The sequence below is a fragment of the Haemaphysalis longicornis genome, unplaced genomic scaffold (assembly GCF_048455015.1).
Source record: "Haemaphysalis longicornis isolate Haplotype H1 unplaced genomic scaffold, Haemaphysalis longicornis Haplotype H1 scaffold_5, whole genome shotgun sequence".
Taxonomy (NCBI): Eukaryota; Metazoa; Arthropoda; class Arachnida; order Ixodida; family Ixodidae; genus Haemaphysalis; species Haemaphysalis longicornis.
In genome coordinates, this window is record NW_027526385.1 from 91,756,974 (window position 1) to 91,780,721 (window position 23,748).

General features: G+C 47.2%; 1 protein-coding gene across 1 annotated transcript in view; it reads left to right on the top strand.

The window, feature by feature from the left end:
* LOC144138573 (uncharacterized) overlaps nucleotides 1-13,553 on the top strand; it is a 43,437-nt gene extending 29,884 nt beyond the window's left edge. Inside the window, exon 3 of the mRNA XM_077670924.1 lies at nucleotides 10,576-13,553. Coding sequence (XP_077527050.1) covers nucleotides 10,898-13,237 — 2,340 coding nt within the window. The 5' untranslated portion in view covers nucleotides 10,576-10,897 and the 3' untranslated portion in view covers nucleotides 13,238-13,553. The remainder of the gene's footprint in view (nucleotides 1-10,575) is intronic.
* The last annotated feature ends 10,195 nt before the right edge of the window (nucleotides 13,554-23,748 follow it).

The following is a 23,748-nucleotide window of genomic DNA, read 5'->3' on the forward strand; positions in this document are numbered from 1 at the left end:
CGCCGGTTATAAGTGCATGCCATCTGTGTGCATCAATAAATCATTTTTAAGAAGTTAGATCTGTTTAGACTTTGGACAGTAGATGCGTGTGTCTAGCACTGCTAACCAGGGGATACGTTCAGTGGCGGCGGCCGCCGCAACCATGCACTTTCGCCGCACTTTCTAACGATATAATCCTCGATGAGTTTACCTGATTAACAAGTGCGTCTTGTACTCTGGTGTAACTTCTATACGTTTTCTTTTTGCAAAAACTGCCGTTTTGAGGAGGGTGCGAGTTATTCAAAAGTGCGACCTTATAGACCGGGAAATACGGTAAAATATGTTTTAATCATTGCTCAGTAACTTACACCACCTTGCCCAGCACAATTTTGGAGGCATGAAAGCGCACTGCGAGCTCAGAAACTTATCTGAACTATTTGAGGCGGGCGTTCTGAGAGCGATTTGAAACGGGAAGGGTGTTTTTGGAACGGGTTGAAACAGAAAGCGGTCAAACAGGATGGGCGTTTCGGGAATGGGCTCCAGCGGGACGGGTTCAAACGGGGATGGGTTGTTTCGCGCTACACCCGTTGGTTGCGGTCCAAGAACATGATTAGTAACGCAAATAAACCGCCTAGAAGAAAGAGGACACGGACAGGCGCTCCACAGGCGCCTGTAGGTGTCCTCTTGCTCGAGTGTGGTTTATTTGCGCAACTTATCATGTTCTTAGTCTGGTTCACAGGCTTGGGATGACTTGGGCAACCATTCTTTACCCAACGGGGCCAAGTCCGCCGGTGCCTACGGCGCGAGCGAGGGCGTCCTCTCCAGTAGCTTCAGAAGGGCTCGCGGTTCTGGGGCGTGAGGGAGAGAATGTTGGCAATGGTGTAAATAGTGTCGCATCGCGGCGGTCATGGGAGCAGTGTTAGTTGATTTCACGCAGTCGGTTGAACCGTTTCCGCTCACATTGGCTAGCCAGAGTCACTGTCAAATATTGATAGTGACGCTGGCTAGTGAGTGAGCGGAAGCGGTTTGGCCAGTTGCGTAAAAATTATGACAGACTGTTGCCATCCAGTACAGCAATCCTGGCCGGTGTCGTTTCGCGACGGCAAGTGATCAGTCTGTCTTGATTTTACCCAACCGGACAACCCGCTCCCGCTCACTGACTAGTCAGAGTCACTATCAATAATTAACAGTGACTCTGGCTACTCAGTGATCGGAAGCGGTTGGTCCCGTTGGGTGGAACCAACTATGACTGCTCCTACGGCGGCCATGATGCGACACTAATTGGACCATTGCCGAGAATGTCTGTTACAAGCTGTCTCTCGACCAGCGGCTACGAAAAGGGGGCAAGGAAACGAAAGAGCAGAAGTTGTAAAAAAATCACGCTCAGCCACTCAGAAAAAACAATTAGCATTCGTAATGGAACTGCAGCGGTGATACCATTATTCAGTACGGCAAAACGTTACAGCTTGCAATGGCTCCGCCCGTAAACATTAAATAGAATTGTTTTTATATTAGAAACTGCGAACTGTTTATTAACCTCTCACGAAAATGGGGGGGGGGGGGGGTGTTACTTCGCCTGGCTTTTAGTTTGTGCTGTTACTGTGGGTTTTACTTGAACAGGATGTTTTTAAGTTACGAGCTTATCAACAGCGGTTGTTTTCAGCTGGCCGTTGCCGAGCGAGCTGCCGAGCCGGCAGAGGAATGGACGTTTTCCAGGCCAAGTAGAGCTCTAGTAGCAGGGAATTCGAAAAGCTCAATTGGTGGCTCTTTCAGCCATGTTTGCTGGTGACGCTGTTGCCCAATGCTTGAAATCCCGAAGCCCGCCCACGGTGACAGCCAAGAGGCTTGCTTTGCATGCCAACCGTGCTCCCCTTTTTTGACCTCATGCGCGAAGATCGCTCTTTGAGTGCGCTGTTCACGAAATTTAGTACCACTTCTTACGTCCGTCCGATGACTGAGCGCTTCTGTAGCGGCACCCAAATGCCAACTATAGTATCTGTTTGGAGTTGAGCCCGGTGTCCGCACCGCAGCCGTTAGAAGTGGTATCTGTGATAACTAAAAGCCCCCAAAAGTAATGTCTAAACCCGCAAGCGCGTGCGCAGATACAGGTCATGGCAAAGTCCCATTTCACGCTTTTGCGTGCTTTCGGCGCGTCGTAGGCGCAGCCGCTGGTACACGTGGCGTGCCTCCCGCGTGCACTGCTGGGAGGACGGTCTCAACAAGACGGTCTCAGTCTCTCAGTGGTTGTTGAGACCGTCTTGTTGAGACCGTCTGTTAAGCAAAGCACAACTGTCTTATTCACGGCGAGAAGAAAAGCACGGCGAGGTTGGGAAACGTAAGATCTCGCTCTAATAGCGCAACGTTAGGCGCACTTCCTCAGAAGGAATTTAAGCCAAACCACGGGTCCTCCTTGCGGCACTCCAGCAATTCCTTCGGGCGCACGCCACGTTACCACGCGACCAAGGCGGGTGGGTCGTCGTAACGAATTCGTAACAGGGCTCATATATGCTGCATTATCGGTCCCTCTCCGACAATAATGCCTATCATGGTTCCTCACAAACGCTTGCCGTTATAGTTATTACTACCAACCCGCTTGCCCGAAGCCGGTGACTCCAACGGGGCAGTTTTCCGCCGCAACCCCATCTTTTCTTGCCGACCGCGGCTAAGTATACCCGTTGTCTCGGCAGTCTTCAATAAGGCTGCTCTCTAGCCGGGCGTCTGTGCTCTTTTGGGGAAGCGGGGCTAGTCAGAACCTAACTAGAAGACTCATTGCCATTTGGGAAGTAGTCTTTACTCACCATTAGAATAACACTTAGAAATTTGTTGGATAAGGCGGGGCCCGGAGTCTGCCGAACGACGGTAGCGCCGGATTCTTGTCTTAAGCGTGCACCGACCGCATGCCGCGCTTTTTGCAAGCGAAAATGGGCCGCCTCCTCGATACCACCAACCCATACGGTTCGCTCGGCAGGCGGCGGCATGGGCCGCGAAGCAATGCGGGTAGGTCCAGCGACCGCTTCTAACCGCGCTTTAAAATGCCACTCAAATCACAAACGAAGTCTACTGTGCGAGAATGGAGCTGATGATGGGGGCGGAAACGGCACTATGAAACACCATCCACGCAGCTTTGGAAAGCGGTCATCATATACGCGGCGCAGTGTTAAGCTTGAAGGAGCCATGAATACAAAACACAAGTTCAGTTCATTCAAAAGATTGCCTCGCTAGAATAACACTGACACCACTTTTAGCAAACTTCGCTAAAATAAGCTACATAACTAGGGAAAAAAGGGAATGGCCATGCGACCCACTAGCTCATTTTCCGCAACACAACCTGTGATGTCATACCAGCCTGCTCTGCGGTTGGCGGAGGCCGGCAAAAGCAAACGGAAAATAGGGAGAGCTTATAACTTGCCGGACGCGCTAGTTGCGCCAAAATGCAATATCCATTTTACAGAAGTAAGAATGGTGCTTAAACAATGAAGATTACGAAAAAGCACGTAGACATAGAAGTACCGACGCGCACTGCTGTTCGTACTGGGCGCATTAAGGCCGACCTCCATGCAGCGAAGTTTCTCGGCGAACTTGGCGCGGCGGACGCCGCGGTTTGACGCGGCGCTCAGTTCGTCCACCCCACCTCCATGCAACGTGATGCCAGGTGATGCGATGGAAGACAGGACAGGAAGTACAAGGCTGCGATTGGCTGCGGCCTCAAAATGCAGTTTGCCGCTTCCGGTCGCGTTCGCGGCCGCGAGTTCATCTATAGCTCGCGTAGATCGCCGGCGAACAGCCGTATTTTCGACGCCGGGCGACGTTCGCCGCCGTTTCGCCTACATTTCGCTGCATGGAGGTCGGCCTTTATTCGCAAGTTCCGCTGCATATAGAGGGCGCACCAGTCAACCCGGCGATTCCAATATGGCGGACCAAGCGGTGATCGGAGGCGCATCGTAGTGCTCCGGCTGTATACCCCGATTATCTGCGATTATCTGATCTATCGTCATTTCTGGGCTATGTTGCCCTTCACGCGCTCATTTTTCTGGGGCGACGTAATGAGGAACTTATAAACCTCGGATAAACGAATCCGGTGCTACACCGAGGGCGAAGCGGTGCTGGATGCGGGACACTTGGTGTGTTGTGGCGTGAAATGTCAGGAGTCGTCATCTGTCACAGTCCAAGGCCTTTGCCTTCAAACTTCGACCTTAAAACGGAAGCCGCACGAGCTGGAGTTCGTTTACGGCAAGGACGGCTCACTGAAGCGATGTAAATGTCGCTATATCGCTGATGCTAGCCACACCAGCGAACGCATTGCAGCCCCCAAACAAAGACTCGCGCCTTTGAAAACAGGCTCTCCCGCATTTGGAAGTGACGTTTTGCTGCGCGCCTGTTTGTTTCCTGGGTTGAGGAAGCAGATGTGATACTGTTTTTTTATGTCTTTTTGTTTTTAATATCCTGCTGCCTTGCCGCACAGCGCGGACGACTTGCACGTGCAGATTGAAACGCACTGTCCCGAGCTGCGCGAGCTGAGCTGACGGATTAAGGACCGTTCACACTCGCGATGAAAGCGAGCGAAAGCGACGGGAATTCTGTCGCGCGACAAAAATTGGTCCCCGCTATTCGACAAAAACCATCGTCGCGCGACAAAAAGATGGAATTCCCATCGCTTTGTCACTCAACAGTAATGAACAAGCAACAGTAATTATCCTGTAGACGTTCTTTATTGTAGGTCGAAACAGTAAAAAGTGCATCTGGGTTTATGCTTAAATTGCCAAGCAACACCGCAATAAAATTAGATGCCCGCGCTACGCTGGCGCCTGTAGAATATCGTTAGCATACCTTGACCTCGTGCATACACAAAGGAACGGCACGACGAGTGCCGCCGCTGCTAGACGCTGGGAGGTTTGTGAGAGTTCTTAGGTTGTAACAATAGAAAACTTCCAAAGAAAAGCTGGTTTTGCTCGCGCTCTCTGTATCTCTCGGCTAGCGATAAAACTTCGCAGCCTCCTCGCTGGTCTGGGACTGACAATCGAAGTCTCACTGTAACATACTGCGTAAAACGCACTGAGGACAATGCCAGTTATTCACGAACGCTCGTTTGCCTCATTACAATCCGTACAACAATCACATGTGTTTCACTGTTTACCCGTCCCGCTCCAGAAGTCACTGTTCACGAACTGCCCGCTGCGCACAACCATTGCCGGCGTCGCAGGTTTGCAGATCCGCACTTTTACGGTCCATGCTTTCTTGAGTCGGTCGTCGCGCGAAAACGAACGCAGGCTGATTTTGTTAGCAACCGCTCGGTTCTTGCACTGCGGCATGGAACACATTCGATTGCTGCTAAATTTACGAGCCATCGCACTTAATTCATGAAACGACAACATGAAGGAAATGTAGTATCGCCACCATCTCCATAGTCGCGCGTGGTCGCGCTATGATGGCGCGTCGGCGGCTTCGCCGTTGATCACCGCTGCGGCGTCATCGCCTGCGGCCGCTGAGTGGCGCCACCATCTACGCAACTTACGAATTTTTGATTTAGCTGCACAGCAGTCCAACGCTTTGGAATTGTCTTATACGACGCTGGCCGATTGGCGTAAGCGACGCTGCCTTACGTGACCATGTTTGTCAAGGATACCCCGTGTTTCCCGAAACGATTACTTTCTACTGTAACAAAAACAAGCCAGGTGTAAATACCGTCGAAAAGAAAGCAACGGCAGAGTGCTGAGTATGCTGGCGCTATCTGGGAGGTTGGACGGGAAGCAAGGCTGCAGAGCCGAATGGCGCGGTGGAAGTTCGTTTGTATGCGCAACGTTATGATTTCATTGTAGACGTCACCCAAAAACACGACATGGCGGGAGAATCAAAATTTTAACCTAAATTGAATAATTCCTTAGTGAATACAGCATAATCTGCTGCCGCGCAAGCGCTGGGGACAATATAAAACACAAAATCATTCGAATAAAACAAACTTCCATTTTGTCTTCATGGTTCCTTTAAACAGCTACTGTGGGACCACCTGACCGTTCCGAGCGCTTCGAAACGGCCGCCACGAGGAGCACGCCTCCCAATTGGCACAAGTCATCCGGCTCGTCATACCGCCGCGCGTGTCCTGCGTCATTTCCTGACTCCACGGTAGAAGCTGCCGCGGGCGCGAAATCGTCCACGCGGCCTGAAAAGAACGCGCTCGCCACCCCGACCCGCACGTATCGCGTACAAAATCGCTCCATGCTGTTCACGCTCCGTAGTTATAAAATTGAAGTTTTTCGCTAAAGGTTGAGAATATCGTCCATTTTTAGCGGCGAGTTTTTTAGCGCGTGCAGGTCGCTTGTACACTTAATATGTTCGCACACCAGCAAAACGTGTCAAGTTAAAGGTCGTGGAGACACTCGTTTAGCTCGTCTAACGGCCGCTTCATAAGGCAGCCATGGCTAATTATAGATTGGTTTAAGTTCACAGTGAGGCCTTCCAAAGCTAGAGTCTACTAAATCTCATCCAGTACAAAGTAAACGCTCGCGCAACGAACTCAAAGGAAATGCTGAGGGACCCGAAGGCCGCTGACCTGTCGATGTTTGGAAAAGCCCAGGCATGTAATATGCTCTTGCACGAACATTAGTCAATGTAATGCAAATTCTTGAGTGTGGTCGCAGTCAAATACAATGGTTTCTTCGGGATTTTGTAACATTTTATGGTCGTTTACCATGGGGCCAATAAGGTGAGATAATTTTTCTAGACCAGTCTGCGCTCGAGTGCTGGGTTGGCCCACCTCATAGGCGGCACATAGCTGCACGGTACTTGTTTTTCGTGACTCAATCCTTCCTGTTATTCGCGCTTTCTTGCAAGAAAACACGGCTGATGTTTTCCCTTATTTTGCTGTGTCATCATTTTCGCCTAGACCTTGTTTGTGGGGTTTTATGGAAGAAGTATACACCTCAACACCCTTTTTGTTGGTTTCATTTTCACCAGGTTATATGTTCGCTTAGTCTCGTGTTAAACTCTACAAAATCTGAACTCTTTCGCTACCGCGCCTATCAAAATCGATCAATTTGATCGATACTTTTGGGAACGCTTTTTCATAGCATTCCAGGCATTTCTCGAACAATTAAAGCTGTTCGGAGTTAGATCAGAAAATGGCCTTTCAAAATCAGTTTTGTTTTCATTTTTGCAACGGAAACGTGATTTTTGACACGCTTTTGAATCACCTGGGTGTGGAAAAGGGGCGTGGTCATCGCGCGTCACGGTTACCAACGAAGAATGCGTGCAACTCGTAATTACTCTGCACCAGCGCTTGTTTTTTGCTATCAGGGCATGAATGGGGAACTAGCAAATGATTTTCAATCGTCAGGTTCGCGCTCTGACAGTAATAATCCCAGAAATCGGCTGAAAATGTCAAGCAGTGCCTGGTTGCAAAGCTACTTTATGATTTTATGCAGTTTTATTGCCTTTGCGCAAGTTGTTCTAAGTACTGTGGTAGTTCTACTTACCCCAGGACCATTCGCAAACAGTTTACAACAGTTTCGGTTTCGTTTCTGCACCGCGGAATTCATATTTAGCGCTACTACGCAGTTACCCAACTTCAAAGCTACCTGCCATGGCGCCTGAAGCGTCCGCGACTGATCCTCGAACAAAGCACGCCGCTCCTGATTTCCCCCCACCCTAACCCGATTTCTGCGATAAGAACTTGAGATGCAAGTCAAAAGGTCACACCCAGTCGCCAGATATCTGTTCCGCCGAGGACAGCGCTTCAAACCGGCCTTACACTGCCAGCTGTTCGCCTTCCAGTTTCGTTTCCATGCGAGAGTATATCCGGGTGTCTAATGTTGCTGCTTAGTTGAACTGTCTATTCGGACGGAGTCTCTGATAAGTTTTTGTATTGTTTCATTTGAAAAATGTTAGGTGGCGCTGCAATAGAGGAGGCTCGTTGTGCTGTTCTTTTTTAGCGTGCAACTGCTACTCGGCCAAAGATCGCAGGGCACGATTCTAGCTCATCGTACCTCATTTTTGCGAGCAAGGCTACAATTGCGAGTAAGAATGTGATAATAAAGCTCAGCTTTATGTTTTGAGAGATAACTGACCGTGAACGACAACAAGCATCAGCCACGGCGTTCCGTTTTCAACTTCATGCATGTTTTTTTCCGCATCGCGTGCTTGTCCCAAATATTGTGCTCGCTGTAAATGCAAAGTCAGCCATTGACAAGATGTTTTTACGTTATGTGGGGGCAAATTGGTGCCTCTGATAATGTCAAACCGCCAGATTTATTCCAGGGAACCATCCGAAATTTCACATTTTGAATTGGAGGTTGGGCTTCACCGCATGACACTACCACCGTGCATGCTAACATATTTTTTTTATATCTGACAAACTGTTCCGCGAAAGTCGACATTTTTTCTACGGTGTGTTTTTGAAACGTTTCCCTACAAAATGTATATTCTAATTTTTTTCTACTACCGGTGGTTTGATATATACAACTCCTTTTTTATCATTTTTTTTGGCAACTTGACAAAAATTATGATCTTGATATTTTTTTTCACAACTATGATATATGAAAACCTTTAAAAAACTGGTGTTATTGGAAAGGCAGTTAAATAATCTGCATTTTGTGCTCCTGCAATTAGTGCCTAAATAATTTTTTAGCAGGAAAAAAAATGTTTTCTTGAACCCCTAAAAATTGGTGAATTTTCTGCGGTAGCGAAAGAGTTAATATCCATGCTTTTCCCAGCACCGCTGTGCAGAACTGTTTATTTTAACTGGCAGGCAAAGATGTGCTTTTTCATGTCCGCAAAATGTCGTTTTCTCCCAGGACCAAAACGTTGTTTTTCAAACTTCCTTCTGAAAATTTTTGTGTTAAGACGCTGCACAGCAGGAACATTTTTGTGCCTTTCTGTGAACTGTCGCCTGTGCGATGAATCGGAAACAATTGAGCACTGCTTCATAAAATGTAAGGATGCCATACTATTTTGGGTTGTTCTCCAAATAAATCTTAAAAAGGACTTCGAATTGACTGCACAAAGTGTGAGATATATTGCATCACCCTTAGGTGGTGAGGTGCCATTAGATTGTTATCTAATAGGTTTGCATGTTTATGAAAAAGGCGAACGTAGGTTAGACCAGCTTAACCTATGGTTTTTTTAATATCACACTATTGCGAAATGGTCATTAATCGTAAAAATGTCTCCGACCAAAATGATTCCCGCCCTGACTGCTATCTCCTGAATATATGTTAAATTTCGCCCCCCTTTTAAACCAAATGTACAAATTCTTATTGATGTTTAGTTTTGATTTTCATTTTGTATTCAACACATCTGAAGTGTGCATGGTTGTAAATATGTGGTGTAAATATAATTTCCTACATTGGTGTGTAGTGCAATAAATAGTACCATGTCAAAAACAAAAAAGAGATGATGGCGTAATCGCAACGACGTAGGCTTCATAACATCAGGGACCCAGGTTCAATTCCGACCAAATGAATTGTTTTTTTTTCTGCTCATCATCATCGTCATCATGGGCCCTCCCATTGGAAAAAGGCTATCCTCCAGTCTTCCTTTGTTACGACACCGCCATAAGTGAGCCCACGAACGCTTCGTTTTAAGGATTTACCAGATTTTCCAATCATGCCGCATTAGCACTTGCAGATGCGCACAAGCACAAGCAAAGATTGCGCTGAAAAACGCGTTCTAAGGTGCCACCTATTGCGAATGACGTCTCGTAGACCACCATGGCCACACCAAGAGCGCCGCGCTGTAAAATTTATGTCTTCATGGGTGCTTTGACTGATGAAATGTAAAACCAATACCTAAAGGCAGAGACAGCCGCTTTTTGTGGAGTGCACGGCCAGTGTTTTATATAGAGGGGTATCCGCAAGAAATCCAGAAATAACAAGCGGAAATAATTTTAATTTCGCACTAAATTTCTGAAGTCTGAAAGGTGGCGCCGCGTAGTGTCTAAACGTTACACTATGTTACGTAGACCGCAGCCTCCGCGACCTGCTGCCGCCGTAGCGCCGTTGCAGCAGATCGCGGAGGCCATGCGCTGTGCAAGCAACTCCGTCGACTGCAATGTTTGATTAAAAACCGCATGAAGGAATCGGAAAGGTCGGCCATCACTGTTTTTCAGCCGGAAACAAGTTTTTAAAAACCTCTTTTATTTGACGTGCAGTCAAAAGTGGGTTTCCGCTCGGCTCAATGTCATGCTTACGAGAATTCCTTTTGGCGGTCACGCATGTGTGGTAGACATAGAAATGCCGTTTTAGAAAGCTCTAGGGCGTTATCAGCAAGATTGTTTCGGCTTCAGGTGGTTTAAGTGATGCCCTTTCATTGGAGGCAAAGAAAATGCACTCGACAAAAATAGGTTGCTGATCTTTTTAAAATTATTAATTGGCCGGTATTAGCACTAATCTCACTAACTTTTCTGCAACTTACCGCATGTATGTGTTTTGAGTTTTACTTCGCATATAATAATATTGATTGCGGGATCAAAAACTTTTAAATAGCACTGTACGCATTTAAAGAAACATCATAAATGTCTATTCTTGACCAGAACTAAAACAACAAAAAAAATTCATGACAGATGACTCCTCCGTCACTACATCCTAAATTTGACCATATTTTCAGGTTCTCCTTGCCGTCCGGAAATTAGGAGTCGAAGAAAGAAGTTTTCCGAGTTTGGAAGCCAAAGCACCAGTTCAGTGTTCCGTCGGGATTGGTTCGCCTAATTTAGCGGGCAGCCATAAAAGAAGCATTGTGACCAGAAGTCACTGCTTTGTTGTATTTTAGACACGGTTCAAGACTGTTGCTGTTAGTCTATAAAAAGTAAGTCGACACAGCAAGTTTGTAAAAAAACAGCGAATTAAGCTCAACGTCGCGTGGCGTACCTTTCATATGTGCCGGAAGACTCTACGTAGCCAGAAATCACACCCTTGGCACCTCCAAAGTGATGCGAACGCGAAGCTCTATGGCTGCACACACGGCCCTGTTGCATTCAGACGCAAGAGCGATGTCCGGGTTCATTCGCACAGAGAGAATTGAGGAAAAAAATGCGAACGCACGCTTTCGCAGGAAGAGGTCTTCTCAGCGGTGTTGTCTTCAAGCCCACCAGCTGGCGAATGGCATACAAGAAACCGACCAATTTCGTGTATGCAAGAAGGTAGCCAACAGGCCTATTCCTAAAGGCCATTTGCTTATTCTTGCCGACAAGAAAGAGTACCAGTGCAATGAATACCACAAAACATACTCCCAACAGTCAATGTTTAGCGCTCATTTGCGCACTCACACGGGTGAGAAGCCATACAAGTGCCATGTATGTCCGAAGATGTTCTCGACACAGTCAAGCCTGAAATGCCATCTGCGCACTCATACGGGCGAGAAACCATACAATTGTAAAGTATGCCAGAAAAAGTTCTCCCGTCAATCAAGTCTGAAGAATCATCTGCGCACTCATACAGGCGAAAAGCCTTACAGTTGCAGCGCATGCGAAAAAACATTCTCTCAGAGGACAGCGCTTAGAGTTCATTTGCGCACTCACACAGGTGAGAGGCCATACGAGTGCCATTTATGTCCGATGATGTTCTCACAGCAAGCCAATCTCAAAAGTCATCTGCACACTCATACGGGCGAAAAGCCTTACAGTTGCACCGCATGTGAAAAAACATTTTCTCATTGGGCAGGGCTTAGATGTCATTTGCGCACTCACACGGGTGAGAGGCCATACAAGTGCCATTTATGTCTGAAGATGTTCTCACAACAAGCCACTCTCAGTTGTCATCTGCGCTCTCATACAGGTGAGAAACCGTACAAGTGCCGTATATGTGAGAAAATGTTCTCGCAAAGCGGATACCTCCGATACCACCTACGCATCCACACGGGCGAAAGACCATACAAGTGTAAAGTCTGCCAGCAGAATTTCCCTTTGCACTCAACCCTAAAGCGTCATCTGCGCACTCATACGGGCGAGAAACCATACAATTGTAAAGTATGCCAGAAAAAGTTCTCCCGTCAATCAAGTCTGAAGAATCATCTGCGCACTCATACAGGCGAAAAGCCTTACAGTTGCAGCGCATGCGAAAAAACATTCTCTCAGAGGACAGCGCTTAGAGTTCATTTGCGCACTCACACAGGTGAGAGGCCATACGAGTGCCATTTATGTCCGATGATGTTCTCACAGCAAGCCAATCTCAAACGTCATCTGCACACTCATACGGGCGAAAAGCCTTACAGTTGCACCGCATGTGAAAAAACATTTTCTCATTGGGCAGGGCTTAGATGTCATTTGCGCACTCACACGGGTGAGAGGCCATACAAGTGCCATTTATGTCCGAAGATGTTCTCACAACAAGCCACTCTCAGTTGTCATCTGCGCTCTCATACAGGTGAGAAACCGTACAAGTGCCGTATATGTGAGAAAATGTTCTCGCAAAGCGGATACCTCCGATACCACCTACGCATCCACACGGGCGAAAGACCATACAAGTGTAAAGTCTGCCAGCAGAATTTCCCTTTGCACTCAACCCTAAAGCGTCATCTGCGCACTCATACGGGCGAAAAGCCTTACAGGTGCCACGTATGCAAAAAAACATTCTCTCGGAACTCGGGACTTAGCGCTCATTTGCGCACTCATAGGGGTGAGAAACCGTATGAGTGTAAAGTATGTCAGAAAATGTTCTCCCGACAATCAAACCTCAAGGTTCATCATTTGCGCACTCATATTGCCGACAAGCCTTGTAATGTCTCTGCTTGCGAGACAGCATTCTCCCGGCAATCAAGTGTGAGGAATCAAGCGCACTCCCAAGCAGGAACACAATCATACGAGTGCCAGGTGTGCCCGAAAGTGTTTAGCGAGCCATTAACTCAACAATGTCATGTGCGCACTCACACAGAAGAGGAATCCAGCACCCGCCATCTGTGTCAGCAGTTCACCCAGCAATTGAAGCCTAATTGTCATCTCGTTTCTAACATAGTCAGGAAGCCCAGGGAAAGGGAGTCCTCTAAACAACCTAGCCATGACATTCATTTGCCCACTAGCATTCCCCAGAAGGCATACAAGTGCAATGAATGCGAGAGGGAATTTTGCGATCTGAGTTATTTCAGATGTCACCCCTGCGTACAAGGCGTAAAGCCGTACGAGTGTTCGTTTTGCCCGGCTGAATTCTCAAGCAAGCAGTCTCTGAAGGAGCACGAGCGCGGGCACACGGGAGAAAAGCCGTACGAGTGTGGTCAGTGCCACCGGAAGTACGCTCGCAGATGGGGCCTGCAAAGACACAAGCGGACGCACTTGTGAACTTCGCGGCGGCTGCAAGATGCATGTCCAGATGTGTTTAAGTGAATGCAAGTGTTCGGCATTCGCCGCCAAAGACCAACATGTTCTCATGCATGTGGCATGGCGAACTCTCTCATTTTCTCTGAATATTGCTACATATCATGGCAGGACAAAATTCTAAAAATGCCCTTATTGGTACCATGGTTATCTTCGTTTACCCTCGTCATATTTGGTTCCCTTTTAATGTGATATTGTGTGAACAATATGCTGGAAGAAAACTATGGCATTGCGATATTTATGGTATGTACGAGGTAGGGTATTCCTACAGTGATGTTCAATAAAGGCACGTCTTCACATATTTTGTTTGTGAATATACATTTTTTGAGCTGCGGCTTCTTTCAGCCACAGTCAATGCAATACAACTGACAGACCTAGTTCCTGGAACTTTTCCGTCTGCTTGAGCGTTTGTTTGTTTGTTTAGGCTCTCCCTATCGCCAGGGATGAAGTCATTTCATAGGGTCATTCAGCGTTCCCTTCGCGACGGAAACCGTGTTGATGATAGTTAGTGCCAGCAGGAGCTTAAGATGTGGCTGCGACAGAGTGGGGCTTCGGGGTCCATAGATAGTGTGAAAATGCGAGTTTATTTCAAAAGGCCACGCAGCCGACTGCCGCTTAACACCATGAATGGTTTGGAAGATAGAACTAGCGGCACTCACGAGGCTGCGGTAGATTCGAAAATTAATGCGCACATTTGCGCAAACAGGCGCCATTTACCGCGTGTAGCTTCGACATGGACAACTCTTAGTTCGCGTTGGTTCTTGTTGCGTTCCTTTGATACATCTTTGAAAGCTTGGATTGAATTTTCGTTAATTTTTGTAGTTATTTTTTTAGTGTCGGTGCCAGCATCATTTCCCGTGTGAGGGGCGATTGGTGTGATATCATTTGCTAACATGGCTGGCAACCCTGTCGGCCGAGCATCTTGCCACCCTGGCAGGATGGAGAGAGCATTTCACTGCACAGGCGCGCCGCTTTTACCCTGGCTACACCAGGATCCTAATGTCATTTGAACCAAATGTCATTTGACTCATATGGGATGCTTCGAATGCCATTCAGCATCCGCCGTGCTACACTGGAATTTCGATGGCATTTGAAAGCTTTCACCGTGCTGTAGTGGCACTGTTGTCGCCCCATTCCGTTTTCGTACAATAATACAACAATCAAATTTAGGAGCAGTCTAAGTCTGTAAAATGATATCAAATTAGAAAAGGCACCAGTTTCAACTCTAATGTGGCCGCTGTCTTGTGTGTTTAATTTTTTTTGCGACTGAACCACTGGTGTTGAGTATGAAAATCAAACATATTTATTTCATATTTTGAGTAAATCAAAAGTTAACAAAGTTCCAGAAACAAAAATATTTTGTTTTTTTACGTACGGAAGTAATATTTGTTTTATTGCCGCTCGAAGACGCTGCGTGCGAGAGTGCTAGAAATTACAATTGAAATCCCAAATGTCTCTCGGTGCTGATTTGGGTCGAATGACATTTGAGCTGAATGGCATTTGAAGGCTAGTGTAGCAGGGGTATTAGTCGACTATTTTCTGTTTTGTATCTTCAGTAGTATCATTGTCTTTTTTCCGCCCTTGCCGCTGTGCCCGATTTGAGCTTCAGACAAGCTTCCACATCTCACTGCCGTCGCCTTAGTTTCTTCGCAGCCTTAGCGTTGTTTGCTCGCTCGGTTCACGTCATTCGAGTGGTGCCAAGGCTATTGGCTCATTTCTTTCATAAAACACATTCATGTGATAGCTTCTGTACAGGAAATTACGGCAAAAGCAACGTAGAAACTTTATGGCGTATTTTCTGCGACCAGCCGATCACGCAGTGCGCCTGAGGGTGTGGTAAGGTACCTGTCAAGACAGGTGGCCAATCCGTCAAAAGAATGGTGGGAATCTTTCAGTGAGGAATCCCGGCTAAGGAAGAAGGAGGGGGAAGAGATTTGTGATGCTCGGAACGGAGTAGGACGGCCCAGCGGGCAAGTCATGGGTTTCTTAAGCCTGTTTTAGGACGGCTAGAACCCCGGTGCCCTGCGGCCGTTGTAGAACGCCCAGGCAACCCCGTCCCGACTATCTACCTAGTGAGGCTCTATAATGTTTAGACGTGCGGCCGCCTTCTCTTCGCTGTTTTACCTCTGCTACTGACCCCGCAAGGTCACTGCCTTCGGAAAACCACTCCGGAAAGCTCTTCGGAAAAAAAACACTTAAATGGATTGTACGTAGCGTTTAGGTGTCTTGGAATAATTATAGTACGTTTCTTTGGAAAAAGCCTTGCCATAAATAAGCGAACTCTCCAACTGTATTGTATACCTTACATGTTTATATGCAGGAACAAAGACCTTTGAAAGTTTCTGAATTTTTGTGTTGAGAAGTCTGCCTTCCCAATGTCCAAGCATTGAAGGCTACCAATGCCAGTGCTGTCATAAATGAACAGTGGAAAATATTTCGAGAAAGCCCTAATCAAGTACACTGAACACCCAAGCGCGAGGAAACTATGGAACTATAGCCATGAATTTAGGTTTTCATCGCAAGTTCCGCTTAGTTCAGGCTAAGAAGTTTACGGAGTGAACCGACTTTGCAGCAATTTCTCGTAGCCCGAAAGTCTTTGCGATCCGTAGTCTTAGGCGAAGAAAGTTAAGATCTGCACTCTATGACGCAAATACAACTCACGGAAGTTATGCCGTCCTCCTGTGTCATGTCCTGCACCATCAGCACAATTTTTCCGAATCCTGAAGTATATCCCTTGAGACGGGCCCATTGAACTTTGTTTCAGTGGGCTATTAAACTGATGAATATCTTTAACTAAAACTCCGCCGGAGCTCAGTTGTTTCATGCTTTTACGGGATGTCAAATGCGAGACTGGCTTGCTTAGAATTCGCACTACGTGTTTTCAGAGCGCCAGCTGCATCGGGAGCGCACCTCGTGAACCCGATATCTTTCTTAAACGCCTCTACGGAGACATCGACCAGCTTGGAGTACAACTATTGGTTAGGGTGACAATACGGCTTGGAACAGAAGAACAGCTTGTCAGCACTTAAAACTCGGCCAAACGTGTCACGCTTGTTTTCTGTAATTTTTGTTTGTTTATAAGATTCTGTAGACACTGCAGTGAGAATATGGTTAGGTTGTCGCGCGATAAGCGGGACTGGTATGCGAGTGGGGACGGATTCAGATGGATTTCGTCCGCCGGAAGAACCACGTACTGAATGCATGTAAACGAAGGCTGTCGAACCAATTCAATCACATGTAAGCCCTGTCCTCTACCCTATATACAACCACATTTAAAGAAAATATTTTGAAAAATAAACGCACACAAAAAAGCTATCTCCCCTGTACACCAATTCAAAATGAAGAAAAACGGCGCAAGGCCAAAGGTAGTTTAAGAAAAAAGCCAATTATATGTTCATGAAAAGAAGTTCGCTTCCATTTATAACGAACTTGTGTATACGAAGCTCCGCGAATTTTCACATTTCCCTCAAGAAATCTGGCATGTAAGTTCTAATCCTTTCACACTTCTCTTTCATAGTGCTCTACAGCACCTTTGTAGCAACAATAGTCTTGGAGTAATAAACGTTTTTTTTTTTCTAGGCACGGGACCGGCCCCGCTGGTTGAGTACCACTCACGTGAAATTACCTGAGCTAACTCCGCCCTCAGGGCGACCGCTTAAACACCATACTCGCGTTATTTCGTTGCTGTTCTGATACTTCGAAAAGGTAAATAAGCTCTCGAGACGCATTTTTGGTACAGTTTCAACCAAAAGCCGAAATGTAAATAGTCACCATGCGTTGCAGGAGCTTCCATTTATGGCGCACGCGTTTGGACAGAAATGCACGAGCTGATCTTCAAGCTCGCCAGCTGAACGTCAACTGAGAAGCTCAGTTTCTCTTAGGCCACTTAGCTTCATACTAGCGTTTTTTCGTAGCTGTACACTAGAGCATGGCAGAGGCTTATCTTTCCAATGGCCAGACGCCAGTGAATCTCATCAGTAAGCCAGCGTGTCACCTTCTGTCTTCAGAACCACCGCAGGTATAAAATCAAATAATAAATAAAAGCAAATAAAAATCGGAACAGCAACCAGAATCAGCTACAGCGGCAACGTCGTCGGCGGGAAACATCTATCACTCTCTCGCTGCTGTCGTCTAGCTCTCTATGCCGAACTTCGGTAGGTATGGAGTGCTGCCTCCTCCGGTAGTAACGGTCATCCAGCATAGCTAAGGGGCTATACTATAAAGGTACCACCACGCTAGGAAGACTCTTATTATCCATTTGTATGTTCATTATTTCTTGTGGTATTTTTGGTTATAATTAGAAGAGTGCTGTAGCGTTTTAGCTTCAAATCAGAGTAAAATAGCAATCAAATTACAAAATTTTTCCGGACCTTCTTATTATAGTTTGTGCAAATTAGCGTTTAACTTACGCAGAGCTTGGTTTTCGGATAAAGGCGAACGTGACGTGAACATGGTGAGCTAACGAACTGGGGTAGAGTGTATTATATTGCTCCAGTAGAAAGTACTTGTGAACTGCGGAAAAAGCTACCTAAAGGTTAATTTTTAAGCACAAACAAAAAACGAATCTCTATCACGACCGTAAATTCATGCGTGAGGACATCTGTATAGTTTACAGCCATGAATTAAAATCCCTCTCCAGCCACTTGTTCAACTTCCTTTGTTTGTATTTTACTTCTACATCTACTGAAAACCGACACCGGGGGCGCTATGGTGCCTGGACAATGTTATATTAGGCATAGAAGACTTTCTGTGAAACCAAGCAATTTTACAAGGTTTGTAGCCTATTAGCGGCCCGAATAGCAAGTTTTATATTTTCCCTGGCGATATATAACACCTGCTTAGTTCCAATATCCATTGTCTTTCCAATTTATTCTTCTAATATGTCACCATCGTGGTTTCACCCTTTATTCAACCTCACCGTGAGGCGACAATAGCAAATTTCATCACGTCGACTCCCTCCTTACATGATGCATGCTTGATATAAACTGCACGATATAAACTATCTGATACAGTACCAAAAATATTTCATGTACCGATTACCCAAAATATTGTCTCAGAGGCAATTCCAACTACATTATCTCTGCGGCTGCAATTGATGCGCACAAAATTTTTGCCGGGAAAAAGTTCCGTGGCCGTATGGCTGGCGGGACTGAGAAAAACCTAATCGCAGTTTTCGCAAGGGGTGTGCATACGTAGTGTATAAGACACTTGAAATGTCGTAACGTGCAATGCCTACAGCAAGGAGGTCGATTTGAGAGAGCAGCTTTGTTTACCTATGAAACGCAGTTGAGCGCAGTTACGACAAGGTCGATGAACGGACTTGATGGGCACTATTCGTGGCTATTCATCATCCTTTTCATAACAGCGCTTAATTACATCTTGCTAGTCGTGAACCAACTCGTCTAAGAACACGCTAAATTAGCTTTCCATACATTTTGAAACCTGGCCGCTTTCTTGAACCTCACGTCGCTAGCAGAATCAAAGCTTCAGACTGTGAATAAAAACTTGCTGGGGGGCTATTTCTGAAAGAGTCCATAGTGGCCCGCAAAGAATTCAAAAGTAAACCACCCTGCTTTCAATCAAACGCAATGGGAATCAAAGAAACTTGAGCGCTAAAAGGTGGGTGCACTAAAGGAGACCCCGGAGAGTAAACAGCAACTGTATACAGTGCTGGCGGAAGACATTGGAGTCCCCATCAATGCTAACCCCTTCAGGTGAATGACCTCGAAAGCCTTTGCATATAGCTGCCAGGTCAACAGCCTTTTGGGCTATTAAGTCAGCGCAACAAGTACGGAAATACGTAGAAGCATGGATAGAGAGGGATTTCCGCCTGCTTTACGAATGAATATTTCTTTTCTTTCCAGATGGGTCTCCACAGGCCCCTGCGAGCACTTTTCTGAGCCATCGCCTTCGTCAAAGCGTTTATGCAAAGCATGCTAGCCTTGCGGCGAAGCCTCCCAACGTAATGGCTTGGTTGGGTGAGCGTACTTACGGTGGCTTTGTACCATTTGCATTTATTCCGTAACTACCTTACGGCACCTTCCCTGAAAGTAAAATAATTTTGCGAAATAAATAACAAAGTACTCCATTCTCGGTATTGAGTTGTCCGTGGTCTTTTTCGTGTTAACTTTCCTTTAAAGAACGCTTTCAGTGGGGAGTAGTCTACGTGCTTGAAAAATTTAGAAGACCATGGATGTGTTTGCACAAATAGTTTATTCAGATACCCAGTCAAGATATGAGTGTTACTTACAGGCACTGCAATCAGTGCACGCTGCTTGCACTGTTTTGAACGTAACACTGCTCTTAAAGCCCCAACCACATGGAGCGATTTTGCGAGCGACTTGGGGCGCGACGCGACTAGCGACGAACTACTTTTCGCCGCGCACCAAGTCGCTCATCGAATCGCTCGGTTCTGGGCTGCCAGAAACAGTCGCTCGCCTCCCGGAAGTGGCCTCAGCGACTAGCCAATAGGAGAGCCCCTACGTAATCACGCAACCTCCGGTTTTGAAAGAGAACGGGGGGAAGATCCACGCAGACGACGTTTGCGGTGCAGCGGCAAAGAAAGCTTTGCGTGGCAAAGCTTGAGTACACGCTGAAGCAGAAGCAAGAAGGCTCCCGCTCACACTGGGTGAGACCCGTGTGGGAAAAACGACGTCAAGAAAGCGAATTCTTCACGGCGTTCATGTTGGAGCCGAGAAACGGGGCGCAGAAGGAAAAGCGTGCGCTATCGCTAACCCAAACCAGTTTTAGAGATGCAATTAAGTGCAAAAAGCAAGGTAGAAAGGCGTACCGTAAAATACCGAGCAAGCGCTCCCCCAAAACTTGTAGATAATTGGCTTAGAGATAGGGAGGGGGCCCTTATTCGGATCGGGTCCCAAATTGAAGATGGTGGCACAAAATGGCGGCGATCGCGAGAAAGGCACTGTAGCCTTCATTATGAAAAATGTTTATTGATGAGTCATGACACTTCTAGGCAATGCTAAAAACGTAAATTTTCACATTCACCTCAATCACTGTTAAATCCGCAAAACGATTCTTCAGAATTCGATCACAAAATAAGGTTCAGGCCCTCGGTCTGCAGCTCATCAGGGTCCTAGGGTACAATGAAGTTTTGTTGCAGCGAAACTTCGCAGTTCTTATCCCACTCACGTATCCTTTAACCATCCTATTTGAACACGTGAGAAGTGAGGTGCACGGTTCTGCCATTTTTCCGATGCCAGTCCACTACTTCGAGCTTCCTTTTTATTGTGTACGAATGCATAGTGAACAAAGACAACCGCTCCCGAAAAAATGGCGGCGATGACTGGTAACACGTTCTCGTAGCAGCAACGACTTGGATTGTATTGGATTCGGTATCGGCTTTGAACACTGTGGCATCCAAAAGCCTGAAAAAAAAAAACGCTTTCGGAATGGCAGGAAGTCGGAGGGGGCGCTTGCTTGGTCGTGTAGAGAAATTCTAAATTCCGGGAAAATGCTTGGGGGGCGCTTGCATGGGTGGGGGCGCTTGATCAGTATTTTACGGTAATACTTTTTAGCCATGCTTTTTATGACAAATGAACAAAAAAAATGTTTGTAAACATCCAGCGTACCAAGCGCGTTACTATGCGCAGTGCGGAAACATTGAAATCGCCATCCTCAGTCGCATGCTCAGTCGCTCGAGCCGTCGCTGTCATGTGGTTGCCTCGGCGAGCGACTTCGGTTCGGCGACTGCGGATCCTAGTCGCGTCGCTGGAAAAATCGCTCCATGTGGTTAGCGCTTAAAAGGCCAGCCTTTTGGCTCCGAATATCACCCTTGATGGATGCCGCACCGCAGAGTGGAAGCACGCTTCCAGACGGAGACAGCCAGGCGCCAAGTATTCGTTTCCAATCGACTGCTTCCATCGTGCGAGATTCAAGTCCTTCTAGGTATAGCACTCCCTTTTGTATTTTGAGCACGGAGAGATGCACAACGTACACGCTAGAATCAGCGGCGCTGGCCAGAAGTCGGAACGTACACCGGTCTACACAGCTTCGCCTTACCGCAGGTGTGCTCAGGCTTTGTGCATTTATTTATTGGACGAACTCGTTACAATTCGCAGTTTCTTTGTAACATAAGCGCATTAGCTGCGAAAGGGGATAACTTAATGTGGGTATGATTTACGCACCTCATAGACCACTGAGAGCGGCGAGAAGCACAAAGTACACGCGAAAAAACAGCGGCTCTGGTCAGTATGCAGACCGCACGCCGGTCAACAGAGCTTTGCCTTACCTTTATCACTCCTTCTCCCTCTCTTTTTTACTTTTTCTTCGGTCTTGTCTGGCTCTGTGAGCCCGAATAACGCAGGTATTGAGTGCTACCTGCTCCGGAAGTAACCGTCATCCCGGATACCAGAGAGGCTAAACCCCGTAGGTCCAACCGTGCTCGGAAGGCTCTTTGAAACACAAACAGCACTCCTTTACCAGAAAAGGATGTGGCCTACCTGGTGTAGTAGTTCGCCGACACTTCCTCTGGCTTGCCAAAGCAAATTTCGCACCCCGGTCACCAGCAGCTGGAGAGCACCCAACCGTGGCGGCGGTCAGGCCAGTGCTACTGAAGAGGGTGCTAAGAATCTTTGGGTCTGTACTGGCCGCATTTGGAACTTAACCTTAGCAACGTTCAATGCACGCGCTCTGTCTAGCGAGGGCAGCTGCTCTAGAAGAGGAGTTCTTTGACATTAGATGAGATATGACAGGGTTACGCTAAGTTCGAAGAACGGGAGAGGGCTTCACGGAGCTGACTACTGCGTGATACAGGGGGCTCCATGATTAGAAAGGAAAGGGGTTGCCATTCTTAATCCGTAAAGAATCCGTAGGCAAGGTGGGTGAGTTTTTCAGCATTACCAAGAAATTCCCGGCATTCTGATCAAGCTAAATATGCGCTACAGGTTGTAGGAACCCAAGCTGGCAATCCACGCTTGGACACGTGCGTGTGTTTACGTGCGAGAATTGAAACAGCGCGACCGGCGTATCTTGTGGATCGCGTACCAGGAAGGAGTCTCGCGATTACCCTGCGCAGAAGTATGCGCGGTGGCTCGGAAAATTCTTGATAACCGGCGTGCGCGCCAGCCCGGGAGCTTCTTTTTTCTAGCTTGCAGAGACAGCTGCCGATGACCGCGCCGGACCCCTCTCCCCCGCGGAGCAAGACCCGCTGACAAGATCCTGCCACGCTAGGGCCTTCTGCAAGGACCCCCGGGTCTTAGGAGGCCACCTGTGGCACCGGTCTACTGCCACCCAGGCAGAGCCGTGGGAGCCCCTGTGAAAGGCGGACGCCTTCACGCATGGTTCCTGTCGAGAGCACCGGCGACTGCAGCTGAGTAGAGCCACCGTCAGCCGTGAACGCACCGCCGCCGATACTTCGGGAAGGACCACCCGGTTTTGGAAGATCACCTCTGGCGCCCGACTGCACCTGTCAAGCACCAATTGTTGTGGGCGGCGAATAAACCGCTGTGTTATTGAACCACTTCATCAGCGTATGCTCCTTGCCGGTAGCAGCAAGGCCGACCTGCTACAAGGTTAAAGACAGAACAGGGCTATGCAACAACAACTAGGTACGATGATGAAGCCGTCGACATTTTCTACGAGGAAGTGCAATGAGCAATGAAGGAAACAACATAGTTCAGTATTGTTAAGGGTCAATTTAACGCAAAAGTCGGAAAGAATTGATTGATTGATTGATTGATTGGTTGTAGGGTTTAACGCGCCGATGCAACGCAGGCGATGAGGCGCGCCGTAGTGGAAGGATCCGGATTAATTTTCACCACCTGGGGACCTTTACCGTGCACCGAAATCTCGTACACACGGGCATTTTTTTCTTTTCGCCTCCATCAGAAAAGCGGCCGCCGCGGCCTCGTGCTCAGCAGCGCAACGCCTTAGCCACTGAGCCACCACGGTGGGTCGGTAAGAACAAAATAGGAGAAAGGTCACTGGATAACACTGGAAGAGACAAACGCAACAGTCGAGGATATACACTGGTGGGATTTTCACAGACAAATAGCCTGAGTTTGATGAACACATTTTTCTACAAACGATAAAATAGGGAAAGGATTTCGAAAAGTCCTGATGGTGCAACAAAAAACAAAGCTGACATAATTTTAAGTGACAGCCGAGGCATTGTGCAAGAACGTAGAGGTGGTAAGTAAGGTTCGGAGCGGCGATCTATAGTTAGATGCAAGGTAGTCTTGTCTCTCAAAAGAGAAAGCCGGAAGCTAAAAACCATACTAAAAATGCGCAGGATACACTAAACCCCTTTACACGGGGTTTAGTGCATAGGGTTTATAGACTCTTCGAGATCGTTTGACTCAATACAAACCGCAGCCATGCTAAAATATTGCCGCGAACCATACATTGGGTTTGTTTATTTGTGTTTTGCTTTTACCGCCCGGCTGCGCCGGTCTGTGTTATCTCTGCGCCAAGGGAAGCGCGTGTTCCATTCTTTCTTTCTGTGCCGCATGTGTTAT